Source organism: Coccinella septempunctata, chromosome 1 (genome assembly GCF_907165205.1).
Source record: "Coccinella septempunctata chromosome 1, icCocSept1.1, whole genome shotgun sequence".
In the NCBI taxonomy this organism is placed as follows: domain Eukaryota; kingdom Metazoa; phylum Arthropoda; class Insecta; order Coleoptera; family Coccinellidae; genus Coccinella; species Coccinella septempunctata.
The window spans coordinates 28,491,686-28,511,337 of record NC_058189.1 but is presented as its reverse complement, the minus strand read 5'-3'; the positions used below and the strand labels follow the sequence as shown (position 1 = coordinate 28,511,337).

General features: G+C 34.6%; 3 protein-coding genes across 3 annotated transcripts in view; 1 reads left to right on the top strand and 2 right to left on the bottom strand.

The window, feature by feature from the left end:
* LOC123307937 (alcohol dehydrogenase class-3) overlaps positions 1-14,390 on the bottom strand; it is a 92,293-nt gene extending 77,903 nt beyond the window's left edge. Inside the window, exons 1-2 of the mRNA XM_044890443.1 lie at positions 14,282-14,390; positions 13,956-14,199 (exon numbers count right to left, since the gene is read on the bottom strand). Of these exons, the coding sequence (XP_044746378.1) occupies positions 13,956-14,199; positions 14,282-14,299 (262 nt within the window). The 5' untranslated portion in view covers positions 14,300-14,390. The remainder of the gene's footprint in view (positions 1-13,955; positions 14,200-14,281) is intronic.
* On the top strand, positions 6,850-9,573 carry LOC123307995. The gene is made up of 2 exons (XM_044890515.1): positions 6,850-7,617; positions 9,423-9,573. Exon 1 carries the CDS (start codon positions 6,854-6,856, stop codon positions 7,601-7,603), a length of 750 nt encoding a protein of 249 aa, XP_044746450.1. The 5' UTR covers positions 6,850-6,853; the 3' UTR covers positions 7,604-7,617; positions 9,423-9,573.
* Positions 14,391-17,643: 3,253 nt separating the features above from the next.
* LOC123308041 (THAP domain-containing protein 5-like) lies at positions 17,644-19,425 on the bottom strand. Its single transcript, XM_044890568.1, has 3 exons — positions 19,083-19,425; positions 18,677-18,958; positions 17,644-18,560 (listed from the first exon to the last, which is right to left on the bottom strand). Exons 1-3 carry the CDS (start codon positions 19,265-19,267, stop codon positions 18,398-18,400), a joined length of 630 nt encoding a protein of 209 aa, XP_044746503.1. The 5' UTR covers positions 19,268-19,425; the 3' UTR covers positions 17,644-18,397.
* Between the last annotated feature and the right edge of the window lie 227 nt (positions 19,426-19,652).

The following is a 19,652-nucleotide window of genomic DNA, read 5'->3' as shown; positions in this document are numbered from 1 at the left end:
CAAATCATCAATTATCTGAGATCGAACAATTTACTGCCAGATAAACAGTGTGGATTCAGAAAAAACTATAGCACTGCGACGGCACCTGCGACTGTCACCAGTGATATCATTGAGGCTTATGATGCAGGATTGACGAGTATTCTCATATTGCTTGACTATTCGAAGGCCTTCGATACCATTAATCATGAATTGTTGATTGCTAAAATGAAATATTATGGTTTTGACTTTTCTTCTCTGCAATTGATAAGATCCTACTTAAGTGATAGAATTCAGTATATATCCGTCGATAATATGTTATCGTCTCCGATTGAGATTCTTGCTGGTGTACACCACGGTTCTGTACTTGGACCATTGCTATTATTATATTATTTATACAGCTGATATAATAACCTCTATAACACATTGTAAATTACTAGCGTACGCAGATGATTTACAGCTGTATTATAATTTTCCTAAAGAATCTTATGAAGAGGCATCTCGTACTATCAACAATGTCTTGCAACATGTTCATGAGTTGTCGATTGAACATAATTTGGTCATTAATCCTGAGAAGTCGAAGGTAATGTGTTTTGCCAACAAAAACTCTGCTACTTTCTTGAAATCTAATAATAATAATAATAATGGGTTTTTATTTCCAGAATTGTACACAAGTGACAAAATGGAAACAGGTCAAAATTCTCTACAAAAGATATTAATTACATTGTACCAATACGATATATCTATCTACTACAAAACTCCAAGAATTCGATTACAGAATAGGGTTCACATTGAACTAAAATTAAAAATAATTCTTTCTTGAAGAGTTTAATTTCCTTTATATCTCTAATTTTTCTTGGTAAGTGATTAAACAATTTCATACTCATATAGAAGCTATTACGTTCAGTGATTGACAGTTTGTGAATAGGTAGTAAATACTCAATGATTCTCCTGGTAGCATTTACATTTCTATATTTCTCAAAATAGGAATTGTTCTTGAATAAAAATAATAAGAGTCTATATACATATAGGCCAGGCACAGTTAATATATTATGTCTCTTGAATACACCTCTACACGATTCCCTATATTTCATCCCAAACATTATTCTTATAGCTAGTTTCTGGGTGATAAACACACGTTCAGCTTGAGTGCTTCCTCCCCAGAGTATAATTCCATATGATACAACTGATTGAAAGTTTGTAAAATATACTATCTTCAATGTTTCCATATCGATTCTGTTTCTAATAGCTTTCAACGTATAAATGATTGTGTTAAGCTTTTTTGTTACTGATTCGCAGTGCAACCCCCAGCCAAGATTTTTCTCAATAACTACACCCAATAATCTCGTACATGAGTCTATCTGAACTTCTCCACTATCAAAATCAATAGTCTCAGGGAACGATAAATTTGAGCGATTAGTCGAAAACATTAGAACGTTAGTTTTGTTTCTATTGAGAAGCAAACCATTATCTAGGCACCATTTTTCAATCCGTGTCATGGATATTTTCAAGTTATTCACAACATCCTCAATATTTCTACCTGATATTAACATTAGTGTCATCAGCATATAGGTATGTTTCTATGAGCTCCTCTATAGGTGCCATGTGCTCAGTAGTTGTGTCCTGTGGTTGCGATGTCTCAGTTAAGATGTCAATATGTGGAGGAAGTTCACTTTGAGGGCAGAAAATCTCATAGAAAGCTTCGGGCAGGTCGTCAATATAGACTACGAATAGAATAGGTCCCACTATAGTACCTTGAGGTACTCCTTTAAGTATGGTTCTTTCAGATGACAGAATTCTTGTACCTTCGTGGTGTAAAAAAGTTATTTGTTTTCTGTTGGTGAGGTAACTTCTAAAAAGTCTCAGAGGTATTCCCCTTATACCACATCTTTCCAGCTTTCTCAACAGCAATTTGTGATCCACGGAGTCGAAAGCCTTCGAAAAATCGACAAAAAGCCCAGCGGGACATTGACCTTCTTCAAGGATGGAAGTTATTTTCCACAGGAATTCGAATAAAGCTGTTTCAGTGCTTTTGGCCTCAGTGAAACCATGTTGAGTCTTCGATTAAACATTGAATTTCTTAAGGAACTTTACGAGGCGGTTTGAAAGAACTTTTTCGAAAATCTTTGCGAATGAGGTGATTTAACTAATTGGTCGGTAGTTAATGAAATCGTTTAAATCACCTTTTTTGTGGCATGGTCTTACGAGAGTCTTCTTTAGGGAATCTGGGAAAATACCTGATTTGAACACATGGTTCAATATGTAACAGAGAGGTTTTATTATTAGGGAAATGTGGCGTTTAATGACATTTATTGGGACTCCGTCATATCCACTGGAAGGTTTATTTTTCATTAATCTGATCACATCTAGTAATTCAGGCTCCTGAACTCCAAAAAGGTAGAATGAGTTGGATAATTTAGGTTTAACATTGCCATAAGTACCATCAGCAACAGAATTTGGAGATGTGGTGACGGGTGGCGTTATGAAGAAATCGTTGAAAAGGTCTGCTAACCGGGACATTTTGGCACCACTGTCAGTATATCCGCAAGGGAGTTTGTTCTCGGGTGATTTTTTTATGTTACTTATATCCTTGACAACATTCCAAACTGCTTTCGATTTGTTTTGGGCATTTTTTATGATAGAAGAATAGAAACACTGCCTACCTGAACTCAAAGCCGCCTCATAACGACGTTTACAGCATCTATAGGCGCCTAAATACTTGAGTTGTCTTGAGACAAGAAACAATAAATCCAACTCCTCCCCCAGTGACCGAATTTCAGGTGTTATTACCGCTGTTTTAGTTCTTTTAGTTTTCATTGATTTCAGAGGAAAAGCTACCTCAAAACTGTCAAGAAATCTATCAGAAAAGATATCCCACATTTCATTTATATGGTCAATAGGCACGTTATATAGTCTGGACCAGTCAATATTCGTAAGAAGTTCGTTAAAAATGAGATGATTTTCTTCCCCAAACATTCTCACATTTCTCCTGATGACAGGTTTTTCCGAACCATTTTCACTCTGAAAGATGAACTTTTGACCGGAGTGATCAGACAGATGTTCCTCAATCACCATGGCAGCCCCTTCAACATTTGATATGATGTTATCTAGGCAAGTTGAGCTGTTCAAGGTCTTCCTGGTGGGTTCCATAATTGAAACCTTCAGATTATATGACTCTAGGATTGCTTGAAACATTTTGGATTCGCTTGAAGCAGTCAATAAATCGATGTTGAAATCTCCAGCAATAATGAACTTATATGTCGAACATTTATCAAGTAGAATCATCAGTTTTTCAAAAAAGATATCAATATTACTCAGAGGTGGAGTATTAGGACGATAAATGCAGATAATTATGTACTTATCAGAGCCAATTATGATCTGGCTTGCGCAGCATTCAAACGAGCCATTCACATTTAAATTTTTGAAGTCTACTCTATCTATACATTTCATACCCTGTCTGGAAAATATGGCACATCCACCATGTCGACCCTTCTCTCGGCAGAGCGCAGATGCCAGGAAATAACTTTGAGGTGTGTACATCTCAAGTTCTTCTTCGGTCTTCCAGTGCTCAGTTATACATAAAATGTCTATTCCATGGATAGATAATGTTGTCTCGAGTCCCAAGAATGAAGTTGCTATGGACTGAATATTCTGATGGAGGAGTCTGAAAGATTTACTATTTTTCAGTCTATTTACTATTTCATGACCGCAGGTGGAGTCGGGTTTTTCCGAAAAAAATTCCTAAAGTTGAACTCTCTCAAGACTACACTGCTCGGCCACAGTTCTGGGTTTGATAATTGCAAAAATAATGTGTCCGATGGTACGCCTACACTAAACGCAGAATTATTGCCCTTGGTGGGAAGTTTTCTCACTTCGAAATCGTCAGTATTTGTGGAATTTCTGAGGAAGTCCTTCACATCATTTTCAGTCACATGGGGCCCATAAATCTTCCCAATATATAACCATTTTCTTCTTAGTGCTCCCTTAATCTTTGAGTCGGGGTTTACTTGTCTCGATCCCATACATACGAGGTTTGGCTTAGGTGTTTGTTTCTAATATGACCATCAAACTTAATAATGATAGCCTGGTATTCACAGATGTTTCTAGAGATTTGGGTTTGCTCCTGGATACTGATTTTCGCTTCTCCGAACATCTAAAAACACTGATTTCGAGGGCATATTCCAACCTGAGACTTATTTACCCCAACCGGCATATACTTGATGTGAAGACCAAGAAAACTCTTTGCGAATCTCTTGTCTTATCCCAGTTTACATATTGTGATTTCATCTATGGGCCGTGTTTGACTAAGATTAATCAGGAAAGGATTCAGAAAATGCAGAAAGCGTGTTATAGGTTGGTACATGGTATAAGAAAGTATGATCCTGTCACTTATAAAATCAGGGAGGATGATGTCCTCTTTATGGAGTCGAGAAGAAATTATCATTTGGGTTCCTTCATGCATAAACTTATTTTTGATGCTGACGCTCCACCATTCCTTAAGAAGAAATTCGTTCGTCATAGTAACATTCACTCGAGACTTACAAGATTTCAAGATAGATTCGTGCTACCAAGACATAGAACAGCCTTATTCCAAAGAAGTTTCATTTTTCAATCCATCAAATTTTATAATTCCCTTCCAAGTGATTTCAAGTTGTTGAACATAAATAAGTTCAAGTTTAAGATTAAAGGGTATATACTGTGTGGGCAATAATATTTGTGATCCCAATATTTATAAGCTATATCTGTGCTACATGTTGTGAGATTCGGGTGCTCACCGGGTGTATTTCATTTGATTTACTCATGTGCTGACTTGGTGTTATTTTAGATCCATTGTTTTACATTAGCTCATTGCTGGTCAGTAGGAGGTTGAGTTTGAATACAATTATGCTAGACTTCGCCTTTGCTGACTTGGTCATGAGAGTATGTATTTTTTTTTTATAGGTTTCTAATAAAGACGTCATTTATTTATTTATTTATTTATTTATCATCTGCTTGTCTTTCATAGCTAAAGAATTGCATGCACAGGTCATATGTTTTGTCCTCAACATTGCCATCATAAAGTCTATGCAATTCCAGCCAAATTTCTCTAGCAGATGTGAAACGCATTACTTTTTTCTAAAGTTTCTTGTGTCATGTTTAGAGTTAGAACTAATAGAGCATTAGTAACGGCCTGATTGAAACCAGAGCAGTCTTTCTCATACCTCTGTTTGTCATCATTTGTAGGATCTTCTGGTAAGGATTTAGGGGCTTCCAATTTTCCTTCGAAAACTTCTAAACCACCTTTAATTTCTCTTAACAAAATGCACAATTTATATTTCCAGGTTGACCAGTTTGACTTTCCCTCAAGCAAACCAATTTGTACTTTACTTGCATCCATTTTCACAGTTTAACTCTTTTGCAATTTATAGCTTTACTTTTATTTTGTTTCTCAAACACGCTCTGCTACCATGTTGAAGTAGATTTTATTCAGAATAAAGCTTTTACAATATTATTATTGACAAATTGATTGACACCTTTTTTCTTATTGACAAGCCCTATGTATTTTGATTTCTAATAAAATATATAATTATCATAGAACCAAAATAAACGAATGCTTGCTGAAAAACATTTCTAGCTTCAGCAATTTGTATCACATATAACATATAAAAGCAAATCCCGTTACGTGACAAAGCCGTTTTTGCTTTTTATCGACATACCCTTATGTACCTGTGGAAATTTTCAAAGTTCATTTCTAGCGTTCCTACGGCCAAACAATCGATTCCATTCCTAATTATCAATTGTTTGTATCACATATAACATATAAAAGCAAATCCCGTTACGTGACAAAGCCGTTTTTGCTTTTTATCGACATACCCTAATGTCACCTGTGGAAATTTTCAAAGTTCATTTCTAGCGTTCCTACGGCCCGACAATCGATTCCATTCATAATTTTCCTTCGCTTGTCCTTGATATAATTATCACATTGTAGTTTCTTGAAACTTACTCGTTGTCAGCACGAAGTTTAAAAATCCAATAAAAAGTTAGGATACCTGATTCACCGCTTCTTATCTCCCTGAACCATATGTATCTCATTCTTGTTTCGTGCTCGTGTCGGTTAACATCGAAAGAAAATAAAATAATTTCAAGTGAATATTGGATTGTGGATTGAAAGTGAAGTCAAAATGCTAAAAAGAGCTCATTCATCTCATCGAAAAAAGGTCGCCCAAATGAGGAAACTGAAGAAGAAATTGAAACAAATGGAAGAACAAATCAGGAAAATTCAATCGAGTGAATCGAGCGAATCGGACCACACATATTCCAAAGAGGAATCTTCAGATTCAGGTAGGTTTTACATAAAAGCAAAAAAAAAATAAATAAATAAATAATGTGGAATAAACAGAATTCTCGATGATAGGAATTAAGAACCATTCTCTGATTGGAGATTAATTAATTATTTATCACAGTAACTGTCTATCGGTCAATAATAACGAGCGTTATTTTGACATTATATTTGAAAAGGAAATCGAGTGATTTCTTCTTCAACGAATGTTGGCCTTCGGTCGAAGGATCACAGCATATCACAATAATATATTGAAATAATTATTATAAGATAGGCAGCTTTCGAATGAAAGTTGAATGGAATATGTACTTGCGAGTTGTCGTTTGAAAAGAAATCGAGTGATTTCTTCAAAAACAATAACAAGTCGACCTTCGTGTGAAGGATCGCTAATCATTTAACGTGAGTTGGCCTCCGGGTGGAGGATCACCTACAACATATCGAATAATTATTGAAACATGGAAATCCTGTAGAAAACAGACTTACGAGTGATATATACATATAAAGCCTAGAATTGATTTAATTGCAGAATCATCAGACAACGAGTCATAGAAGGACGATATGGAAATTGAGGCACCAACACCAACACAAGATTTTAGTGTCCTAGGTTCAAAACCCAATGATGAGGATGAAATGGGAAAATCTCTCCATGAAGAAATAATAGTGCGCTGGAATACGTATCTTCAAAAAGGATTCGACAAAACCCAACGTGAAGAATTAATGGCAAAATATAAACTTCCCGTGAACTGTAAAATGTTGATCCCCCCTCTGGTCAATAAGGAGATTCTGCCATGTCTACCTAAGTCAGCTAATGAAAATGATCATTTTCTGATAGCCTTACAAAAACAATTAGCTCATGGACTGACGGCTGTAGGTACAGTCATAGAAACCATGATTTCTGTTGAGGAGCAAGCTGAAAATATAAAAACTCTAGCTGATGCCTGTCAGTTATTCTGCAACATCCATTACGCCATTTCAGCTCACCGAAAATACAAAATTATTCCCTATTTGAACCAGGACTGCCGAAAGGTGGCCAAAACCATGAACATAGAAGAATTTCTATTCACAAAAAATTTCGCAGAGGCCGTAAAAAATGAACAAGCTATGAGAAAAGCAAGTTCCGAATTCAAGAAAACTACTTGGCAACCGATTAATCTACCAGGCTCTTCTGGAACTCATCATTCAAGACATTTAAACTACCAGCGTCCCAAATACAAAGGCAGAATGAAAAACCAAAGGAGGGAGGAGAAGAAACCGCTTACTCGATACAGGACATTCACGAAGGAGAGGAAACACAACAGACAACAATAGATTCAGAGCAAACGGTAAGACATTATGCTGGCCGTCTAAACAAATTTTATAATTATTGGAAATCCATCACGAATGACCGAGTGGTCTTGAATTGGTTTGAAGGAATAAGTATTCCCTTTAATTCTAAGCCCATACAATATTCTGTACCCTCTGTTGAAATACCAGAAAATAGGTTGGAAGAATATAAAAAATCTATTGAGGAATTAATGAAAATAGGCGCAGTTGAAAAATGTAAGCCTTGTAGAGATCAATTTCTGTCTTCATACTTTCTTGTAAAGAAACCAGATGGTTCAAATAGATTTATATTAAATTTAAAAAAACTCAACACTTATATTGAAGCGCCCCATTTCAAATTAGAGGACTATAGAACGGTTTTGAAGCTTCTAAGTCAGGGTTGTTACCTCTCAAATATTGATCTGAAAGATGCATATTTTTTGGTTCCAATTAGATCCAAATATAAAAAATATTTGAGATTTAGTTTCGAAAATTCAATTTATCAATTCAATTGCTTACCATTTGGTCTCAATGTGGCACCTTTTATATTTACCAAACTTTTGAGACCTGTAGCAAAGAAACTGAGACTCAGAGGAATAATTACTGTTTTTTATTTAGATGATATTCTTATAATAGGAAGTACGGAGCTGGAATGTAAAAGAAATACTACACTAATCTTGAATGAACTAAATAGTTTAGGCTTCATTATAAATCTACAGAAAAGCACCCTCTATCCCACACAAAGATTGAAATTCTTAGGCTTCAATTATAATACAATTGACATGACAATTTCACTTCCACTAGAAAAAATCAAAGCCATTAAGAAACTTATATATTCTTTCAAAATGAAAAAAAGGTGTTCAATAAGAAAATTTTCAGTATTAATTGGTAAATTAGTATCTTCTTGTCCTGCTACGAAATACGGCTTCACTCATTTAAAACCTTTTGAAAGAGAGAAATACATTGCACTTAAGGGAAACCATAATAATTACAATATACGGATGACTGTTCCAAAATCATTATCAAATGAATTAGAATGGTGGTTTGTTAACATAGGACTAGGACAAAATATAAAACCCAAAAATTTTTCCCTTGAGATAAAATCGGATGCCTCATTAACAGGTTGGGGCGGATTTTGTGAAGGGTGTAGATGTCATGGGTTTTGGAATGAAAAGGAGCAAAAAATGCACATAAACTTTTTAGAAATAAAAGCTGCTCAGTACGCTTTACAGTCGCTAGCAAAGAATAAAGAAAATATTCATATTCTATTAAGAGTAGACAATCAAACAGCTATTTCCTGTATAAACAAAGGTGGTAGCATTAAATATCCAAAGTTAAATGAAGCAACTGCAGAACTATGGCAGTGGTGTGAAAAAAGAAATATTTCAGTATTTGCCAGTTACATTGCCTCATCTGATAACGTAGAGGCAGATGTGGAATCTAGATCACTGTCTATTGACATAGAATATGAGCTGAATAACAGAGCCTTTAAACAAATTACAAAAACATTTGGAATACCCGAGATAGATTTGTTTGCAACTAGAACTAACAAAAAATGTGACAAATTTATTTCATGGTTTCCAGACCCAGAGTCTCTTCATATTGATGCGTTCACAGTAAATTGGTCAAAATTTTATTTTTATGCTTTTCCCCCTTTTTCTATCATAACAAAAATATTGGAGAAAATAATACTGGAAAAAGCTTTAGGAATAGTTGTTGTTCCTAACTGGCCATCACAGCCATGGTACCCAGTTTTCAATAGAATCCTGACAAAAAGCCCCATAGTATTCAAACCTGAAAAATATTTACTTATTTCTCCTTTTAGGGAGAGTCATCCGCTCCACAGAGAAATTTCCCTGGTGGCAGGGAGATTATACGGCGGTCTCTATTGAAAAAAGGTGTACCAGAGGCCGCAATTGAAGTCATAACTGCATCAATTTCCAAAGGAACCCTGAAACAATATACAGCTTGTTTTAAAAAATATTGGGAGTTCTCAATAATGAATAATCAGGATCCACTAGTCTACAACCTAGAACATTATTTGAATTTCTTAACAGATGTATTGAATAATGGACATTCCTTCTCTGTCATTAACTCGTACAGATCGGCCTTGAATTTAATTTTTAGTCCTATGAGTTCTGTAGACGAAAAAGTTATAATTAGATTTTTGAAAGGAATATCCAATATTCGCCCACGAAAACCTAAATATGCATCCACTTGGCATCCGGATCCTATTTTGGAACAATTGGGAAAATGGTATCCTTTAGAAACTCTGAGTATGGAGAATCTCACTTATAAGCTCGTAACTCTCATGGCTCTCACGTCTGCATGTAGGGTACAAACATTGGCGTTAATAAAAATCGAAAATATCAAAGTGTTAAGAGAAAAAATTGAAATTAGAATTCCTGATAGAGTAAAAACATCCGCACGTGGAAGATGTCAACCCTTACTCATTTTCCCATATTTCGAGAAAAAACCGGAGCTGTGTGTGGCATCCACAATTGAATTTTATATTGAAAAATCATCATCCCAACGAAAAGGAGAACAGAATCTGATTCTCACCCATAAAAAACCAATTCACGCGGCCTCTTCGCAGACAATCAGTCGTTGGATAAAGAAAACACTACACATAGGTGGTGTAGATATTTCAATGTTTTCAGCCCATAGTACTCGCCACTCATCAACTTCTGCTGCGTTTAGAGCAGGCGTAAACATAGAGCAAATCAGAAATACGGCGGGATGGACATCATCCTCCCACACATTCTTCAAATTTTATAATAGACCAGTAAAAGATTCCAGTGACACATTCGCTAAGGCTATAGTAAAATGCTGAGTAGGTCCTTGAGTCTTGAGTTTGTCGTTACCACTACTATTACCAGATACTAGATACCTTATATACCTACTTATAATATTTTGTTTTCTGTTTGGCATTTCTGAGTTGAATTGTACTTCAATGGAACTGTATATTAATTATGGAATAAACATTATTATTGTTGTTATATATCAGTTGAAATATGATTTGTAATATAATCTAGATCATTATATATTATCTCGATTATCATTAATAAAATTTGGTATAGTATACCTAACTCTTTCATATAATGTTTCTGTAATGGTCAGAATCACCAAATGGAATTAATAAAATGGAATTAAAAAAAAAAAAAAAAAAAAATCGACCACTAGGTACTCTGAACATCTACAATGTGATAATTATATCAAGGACAAGCGAAGGAAAATTATAAGATTAATCGACTTACCTTAAGGAAGATTAATCCTAATTTTCCGAGCTTGTCCGAAGATATAATTACCCTACCCACCCTATACTACCCAAATGCGGTCAATTTTTTGTTTTTTGTTTCTCCACTCGCACTCAATGAATGAGATACATATGGTTCAGGGAGATAAGAAGCGGTGAATCAGGTATCCTAACTTTTTATTGGATTTTTAAACTTCGTGCTGACAACGAGTAAGTTTCAAGAAACTACAATGTGATAATTATATCTTCGGACAAGCTCGGAAAATTAGGATTAATCTTCCTTAAGGTAAGTCGATTAATCTTATAATTTTCAATTGTTTGTATCACATATAACGTATAAAAGCAAATCCCGTTACGTGACAAAGCCGCTTTTGCTTTTTATCGACATACCCTTATGTCACCTGTGGAAATTTTCAAAGTTCATTTCTAGCGTTTCTACGGCCCGACAATCGATTCCATTCATAATTATCAATTGTTTCAATGATAATTAACATATTCAAAGTAGTTTCATCATGTGACAAAGCCGTTTTTGCATTTTATCGACATACCCTTTTGTCACCTGTGGAAATTTTCAAAGTTCATTTCTAGCGTTCCTACGACCCGACAATCGATTCCATTCATAATTATCAATTTGTTTGTATCACATATAACATATAATAGCAAATCCCGTTACGTGACAAAGCCGTTTTCGCTTTTTATCGACATACCCTTATGTCACCTGTGGAAATTTTCAAAGTTCATTTCTAGCGTTCCTACGGCCCGACAATCGATTCCATTCCTAATTTTCAATTGTTTGTATCACATATAACATATAAAAGCAAATCCCGTTACGTGACAAAGCCGTTTTTGCTTCTCATCGACATACCCTAATGTCACCTGTGGAAATTTTCAAAGTTCATTTCTAGCGTTCCTACGGCCCGACAATCGATTCCATTCATAATTATCAATTGTTTGTATCACATATAACGTATAAAAGCAAATCAAAGCCGCTTTTGAATTTAATCGAGCCACCCTCAACTCAACTTTGAAAAATGACTATGTTACTATGTTTATTTGTGTCCTTCCTACGGCCTGACATAAGTTACGGTGCACCCGTAAGAAACCGTTGCTGGCAGAAAGCGTTGCTGTTTTCACACTCGTGCAAAAAGAATATTCATAAAAGTAAATTCCATACATTCGGTAGCTATTCTGAATCTAGAACTCAGTATTCTATTATTCTATATTAATATAGTTTAAAAGGGGCGTAAGAAGAGCATCCTTTAGTACAAATAAGAAATGAATTAATAAAAGTTAAAAAATTATTCTGTCCTGTTTGGATCTTCAAAATTCCTTATATTAAAAGTGAATATTCATCAACTAGATTTTTTTCTAACCAATGGGGTATTTTCCTAAAACTCAAAAAAAGAATTAAAAATTATTTTTGGAAACCATTTTCCATTGGTTAGTCACCACATAAAAGGTTCCACTCAAAATTCAGTAGGAAAAAAAATATAGCCTTTGAAAAAAAATATGTGAGAGCTTGTGACGTAGAATGCCTTTACTAGAGTCTAGTAATTTTTGTGAATTCGACAACATCGGAACTGATCAAGAGGATATAGAACTTGGAACATAAATGCATTTATGTATTTATGTTCCAAGATACAGAATTATATCTTCCTGAAACCGATGACAGTTTCTGACATTGTTTTAAACGTTCTTGTCAGATTGTTATAACTTGTGGAAATGGAGTCGAATTTTTCAAAAGCAAGCAGTGAAAATTTACCACCTGTAAAATTTTTCATATTGATGACTTTAGGAACCTATAAAATATATCAGCAATGCCTTCTTTCATCAACAATAACAGCCCAAGGAAGATCGAATATTAACTGACAATAAACAACCATAGACTCAATAATATATTATCAAGTCTATGGAGATCAGAAAACATTGATGAGAGTCATTGATGGCAATACACAACCATAGACGCAATAATATATGGAGATCAGAAAATTTGATGAGAAACATTGATGAGTGTTCCAACGATGCCGGATTGTAAAAGTGACGTAGAATGTTTCTGGGAGAATGCCTCCGCGATGTGAATTTCCGTAATTAAAAACAGGCTAAATACAACTGATAAATTGAAAAAAAATACTTTTCCATATATTTGAGATATGAGGATTTCGGTGATATATATTTTGAAATTTAGGAAAATACCCCATTATTGCCTTTTCACATTAACTCTGCATGAGAGTAAAACAAATTAATGGTATTTGACATGGAAGTGAGGTGCCAATTTGTTTTTGTTAAGTGTAATCTGTGGAAATATTTCAGCAATTACTTTGAAATGTTGTGATTTTTATGGAGCATGTGGTTTTTCTAGTTAGGAAAATCCATCTTAAGGACTGGGTCCTTCAAACAAGGTTCCTGCTCCTAAATTGGGATTATAGCCTAATCATACTGAGACCAAATCTTTTATGACTATAGGGCCTGCTTGTTGAGCGAATGTAATTACCAAGAATGAACAAATGGACATAGCCATAAATAACTAGACTACAATAAAACCATGCCACGATTGGTGTTCGTCTTTGTTATAAGATACTAGCTGACCCGGCAAACGTTGTTTTGCCATATAAATAATTTCCTAGAAGGGTGAAAATTGAGGATTGTATGTATTTTTGTATGTTGTATCATAAAAAAATAGAAATTAAAAATTTTGTCCAAAAAAATTTAAAAAAAAATTTAGGGGTGGACTACCCCTAACATTTAGGGGGATGAAAAATAGATGTTGGCCGATTCTCATAGATACCGGATAAGCACAAAAAATTTCATCAAAATCGGTCAAGCCGTTTCGGAGGAGTATGGCAACGAAAACTGTGACACGAGAATTTTATTATAAGATATTTTATTGTTCGATAATGGTTCTTAGTCTAAAGATGACAAAGGTTTTGATCATTATTCTAGGGTCTCAATTTCTTACTCTGCATAAACACTTTCTTACTTTGCAGTATTTCTTTACTGATTGTTAAACTCCTGATTCTAAATTTTGAAGGCTGCATAAACACATCAAATTATACCACATATAATTACAAAAAACTTAGCAAATCATAAAATAATATTCCTTACCCACTGAGACATTTGCTACCCCCTTTCCTATACTCTCAACTATTCCTGATCCCTCATGGCCCAAAATAACTGGGAATATTCCTTCAGGATCCTGACCGCTTAAAGTGTAAGCATCTGTGTGGCAAACAGCTGTATAACTTATCTTTATCCTGACTTCGTGATCCTCTGGAGGAGCCACTTGTATGGTTTCTACCACTAAATTCTCTTTGGGACCCCAAGCAATAGCGGCTTTGCAGTTGATAACCTAAAATAAATATTCATATAGGTAAGGGCATACAACCAAAGAGGTTAATCTTTGATACAACACTCCGGATAATTTTTCTCACCTTTCCAGCCGTAGACATGATTGAATTATAATTTTATACTTTGGTCAATATCAGTAGATGGATGAATCTTTCAACTCAACTGAAGAAATTACAACCAAAGATTCTTGATAGTTTGTTACTACTTATCAACAGGTGCAAAGTAGGGCTGTGTCGATCACGATCGATCGAATCGTTTGGATTCGATCGTAACCCGTGCGGGAGTGATCGAGTCACTGATCTCGAAATGACTCAATCATTTCGATCATTCGGTCATATTCGAGTTCGAGCCGCCTGCGCCTTCTGGACACGAGCATTACTACAGAATTCGACTGACTGAAGTGACTGACAACATTAAATGACTATTTTCTCAATAGATTGTTCATTTGACAAAAGATGGCAACTTTCAGTTTCCCTCTATAGATGGATTGGTTATTTTGGCATTGGTTGTAGGGTGTATCGCGTATCGATGGTTGTCTATTCAAGAATAGGTATTGTAGCCTGACAGAGTCGAGATCGAAAGATCGAATGCGAGGCGACGCGATGGAAAAGATCGAAATGATCGAATGATTGAATTGTATCTTAAAGAACCCGTAAGGATCGATTGTGAATTATGGAGTTGGAAGCGATAGATTAATTGGACAAGTACATATAAATATAAAAGCTGGGAAATTTCTCATTAAGCGGAATTGAAGAGAAACTTTTCGGAAGAAATGAAATTCTACTAATTTAATGATAACAGAAACCTCTTGATTTAGGACGACGAAATTTTTGGCCACATTCAGGCCGAAAATGCTAGACCATTTAATTACGATCTTCTATCACAAAAATACATCTTTAATTAGAAAAATTAATTTCCTGAGTCGATCTTTAAACTCGAAACTCAATAAAATTTTAACAGGCTCGATAGTCGGTGAATGAGTCAATGCCATATAACAAAATCGGGTTTTATGATCGAATGATCGAATTAGGTGTATGATAATTGATAAAATATCAATTGTAAATATATTTCATATATAAAAAACCCGTTAAAATCATTTCTGACCACAATCTAGAACCCACTCTTTTCATTTCTGAGCCCGATCACATTTGAACAGGCTTGATACACGATAAATGAGTTAATTTAGCATATTTGAATTCTGTGATCGAAATGATCGAATCTTTTGACCCGATCCCTGAGCCGGTGGGTCGCGATCGACCCGGGTTACGAAAATACCCTGATCGACACAGCCCAAGTGCAAAGTCCACAGATTGAAATTAGAGCGTAGATTGTCTATGGCGTAGATATCTACGAAATATTGAGAGATATGGAAGAAGCGCGACGTACGCCGACGTACGCTAATAACGTTATGCGGTAATGGAATAACGTCTTGCGCTATCTGGCTCAGATTTTAGTCGTATGGAAGATACGAACAAAGAGGAACTTTCATAGACTAATAAAGGATTTATTAGTCTATGGGAACTTTCCTCTTTGATACTAATTTACGTTATTAACGTAAGCAACAGATGATCGGTAAATAATCGATTTAAAGCGAATAACATGTAATAACCGCGGTTATTGCTGGTTATGGTTTTGCCCTTGGTTATGGACCTTCACAACTTCTAACCTCACTTCAATAACCAGAAGTTTAACCCAGCTCTCGAGTATGGTTATCTCCGGTTATCTGCGGTCCAAAATGATGACGTTGAAGGGCTAGTTCATGACGTCACGATCGAAGTAAATGTTAATATAAAGACATGCAAAATTGGGTGCCGCAATTATTAGAGGTTGTTTCCAAGTACATTTTACATCACAAAATACTTTTATATGTCCTAAAATCAAAATTGAACACATTATTACACGGAATATATCCGTATGTCGTAGATCATTTCTGCTATACGTCAATCCAAAGATATTACACACCAAGATGGAGCATCCCTATACTGAATGCATAGAATGTTTTGTCCGCAAAGCAGTGTTGCCAATGATAATTTACGGAAAAATCCGAAATATCTGACAAAAAATCCGAAAAAATCCGATGCTTTCGTAACTTAATCCGAAAAAAATCCGCTCGTTCATCGAACAATTAAATAATTAAGAAAACAGATAACACAATTTTCTATTCTCAATATTCCAAAAATTGTTTCAATGTGAAAACAATTTTCACTAGCCTTTTTGAGCTGCGAATATGCTGCCCTCAAGTGGTAACTGAATTTTGCACCAGGTCTAGAATACCGAATACGTTATTTATTTCATTACCTAAACATAAACAAATATTTTTTCAAAAATCCCCATCGATCCTGCTTGTACAGTTTTTTATTTGAGGTCAAAGCTCGCACATTTTCGTTAACCTCAAGAAACTTTGCAGATCGTACAATTCTTTACAAAAAAATATTCTATTCGTGAAAAAGTCGTATTTCAAATTACACGCACATTTTCACTCCACTCCTTGAGTAGTGTACTTGGCATTTTTTTTAACGTGGTTTCTCCAGTTCCCAATAGGAATATTTCAGGATATATTTCGACCAATAAATTATAACGGGACATCTAGTGGACGAAGCCTCTCCTATTGATTTGAATTATTTAATCATCTAGTGGCAAGAGCCTCAATAATTGATTTAAATAATTCAATTCCTTCAGAAATTCTTTGAAACTGTATAACATGAAAAAAATCCGAAAATATCCGAAATATTTTTAAATCCGAAAAAAATCCGCAAGAGCTAAAAAAATCCGCAATTCGGATAAAAATCCGCCGATTGGCAACACTGCCGCAAAGTAAACACTGAATGTTTACAAACAAACGCGGCAATAGTAAACAGAAACCAGTGGCGTAGTTGAAAAGTTGTGAATAATAATATGTAATATCTTTTATTATAGCGGTGTGAAGAATAGTAATGATGGGTGTATATGAATTTGATAATTACATCAATTCGTTTGGAAAATAAAATTGTTTGATATAATTTCTCGTTAAATTGAACTGAAATGACCTGAGGCACGAATTGTTTTCGATATAACTCCGAAGTTTTAGAAGAAATTTTCGCACAAATGGTTATGATATTCCGTAAAAAAATTTCTTTTACTGCTTGCAGACCGCTCCTATTCAACCCTGGGATATCAATTCGGGTTACCAATCTGAAGCACGAAGTTTTTCCGATATATCTCCGTTTTAACGAGAGTCAAAACGAAATATTCACACATATGATTGTCGTCTATCCAAACTTCATATTCCGTGAAAAAACTTCCTGACTAAGATTGGTTTCTTCCAAAAAATAAATATTTGTTTAGTATGATCCATAACATTGCCCATACATCAAGTTATTTCAGGTTTTGCACTAGGCCGTTCGCTTACTGTGTCAAGGGAAATTTTTTGATAAATGTAGATTTCAAAAAAAAAATGGTAAACCACTGATGTGAGGAAAAATTTATTTTTTCAATAATTCCAAAAATACAGATTCGTTCATGTTGATAGCTAGTATTTCAGTAGAAAATAATATGTGATATAGCCTTAAATTTCGTTTTCTACATTTTATTTAGAAATTAATTGCAATAATTCATTAAAATTTGCTTTTGTAGTCGAACAGGAATAGAAGAAATATTCCTATAGAAAAAATGAACAAAATCTTATAAGAACAATTCTTAATTATTATTATACAACTTCATCCAGAAAAACATTACAGTACAATGACATAAATTAATAACAAGACTCAGACAATTCTCAAAATAGTTAATGCATCTATCAAAATTATACTTAAAATTTAAATGATTGAATGTTCTTATTAAATGATTGAAAACTTAATACTGACAAAAAATTCCTTTATAAAAACATATCACAATAATCCTGTAGCTCAACATTTATATGCAACATTTATAATAAGAGGGACTAATTAGAAAGCATAATTCTTTTATTAGATTACTGAATTCATTGCTGAACTTGAATCAAGTATTATTTTGTTTTCAACCATTTTGCACAATTGAAAATGTGGTGAGTACCACACTATTACAAGATAAAAATTATCCATCATTTTTAGTACATATAGATCTGGAAAATAGAATATATAAACGAAACAATAGGATTCTGAAAGTGTGACAACATGACAATGGACAGATACTATCAAATTTGAAAATAAAGGAAATACATGTAGTTTCTTTGATGAGGGGTATCAACAGACTGGTGCAATCATTGCATGTAGCAGACAAATCTGAAGCTGTTGAAGTTTTAGATAGTTCAGACCACTCAGTTTTGGAAATTCCTCTACTCTACCAATATCTGAGAGAGTCTGGGTCACACTCCTTCCATCTGAAGCAGTCGATGTGCAACATGAACTGAAATGAAAACATATCAACATAAATTATGGTTGGAAATGATCGCAAGACAAACACTTTTTAAATGATTGTTTTCACCTGATGCATTCAAAATAATATTCAATAGGTACACTCACGTTTTTGAATGTGGTGCTGCAAATTTTTCAGTATCAAATACTTCTAAGGAATCCACTTTGCCTGATAAATCTGAAGCGGCCAAGGCAACAGACATGTCTGTAGCAGATAAATCGGAAGCAGTCAATGTGGCAGATAAATCTGAAGCACTTGCGGTAGCAGACAAATCTGAAGTTTCTGATAATTCAGAACCAATCAATTTTGAGGACTCCCCAACTTTACCAACATCTGATGGGTCCTGGGTCATATACCTTTCGTCTGAAGTCGCTAATGTGTTACTTGAACTGAAATAAAATATAAAAAATTAGGATTCTTCAATAAGAATTGTGTAATCCCTTGATTTATTATAGTAACATTATTTAAATGATTGATTTCACTCAATACATTCAAAATATTCAGAATACTCACCAAGGATCAGGCAATGAAATCCTGGATGGAATAGCTTCCGTTTTCAAACATTTTTTTCCAAATTTAAGGATGAAATCTTCGTCACAGAAATGGTCAGAGCAAACATATACCCATTTGGAAGATTCTGAAATTTTCAGTTTTAACTGGTCCATCCATAATTTCTGTCGAGCACTATCAATAGGCATTCTAATGAGAGGAAAAATTCTTTAGTGATGAATTAAACAATACGAAATCAGTACGAGACTAATGAAAAAAGCTAGGTATCCCAAGTTACGCCTATGGAAAAATATCGTTTGTTGTTGTTTACTTACCGGTGCTTGGATTTCCATTGCTTTTACTGCTGATTTTTTTGCACACCACACAGCGATTCACCATTTTTGCAGTTTCTAGTTATTGTCTAACAACGTTTTCACGTAAATCGTCCAACAATAACGTTTGTATCATTCAAGATTCGAGAATATGTAAACATGTGGCCATTCGAAGTGGGTTGTTGAATAAACAACGTTGCCAAACTTCTTTCTTCGTCATCTCCTTATTTTTTTATATTAAATTTATGAACATAATTTCATT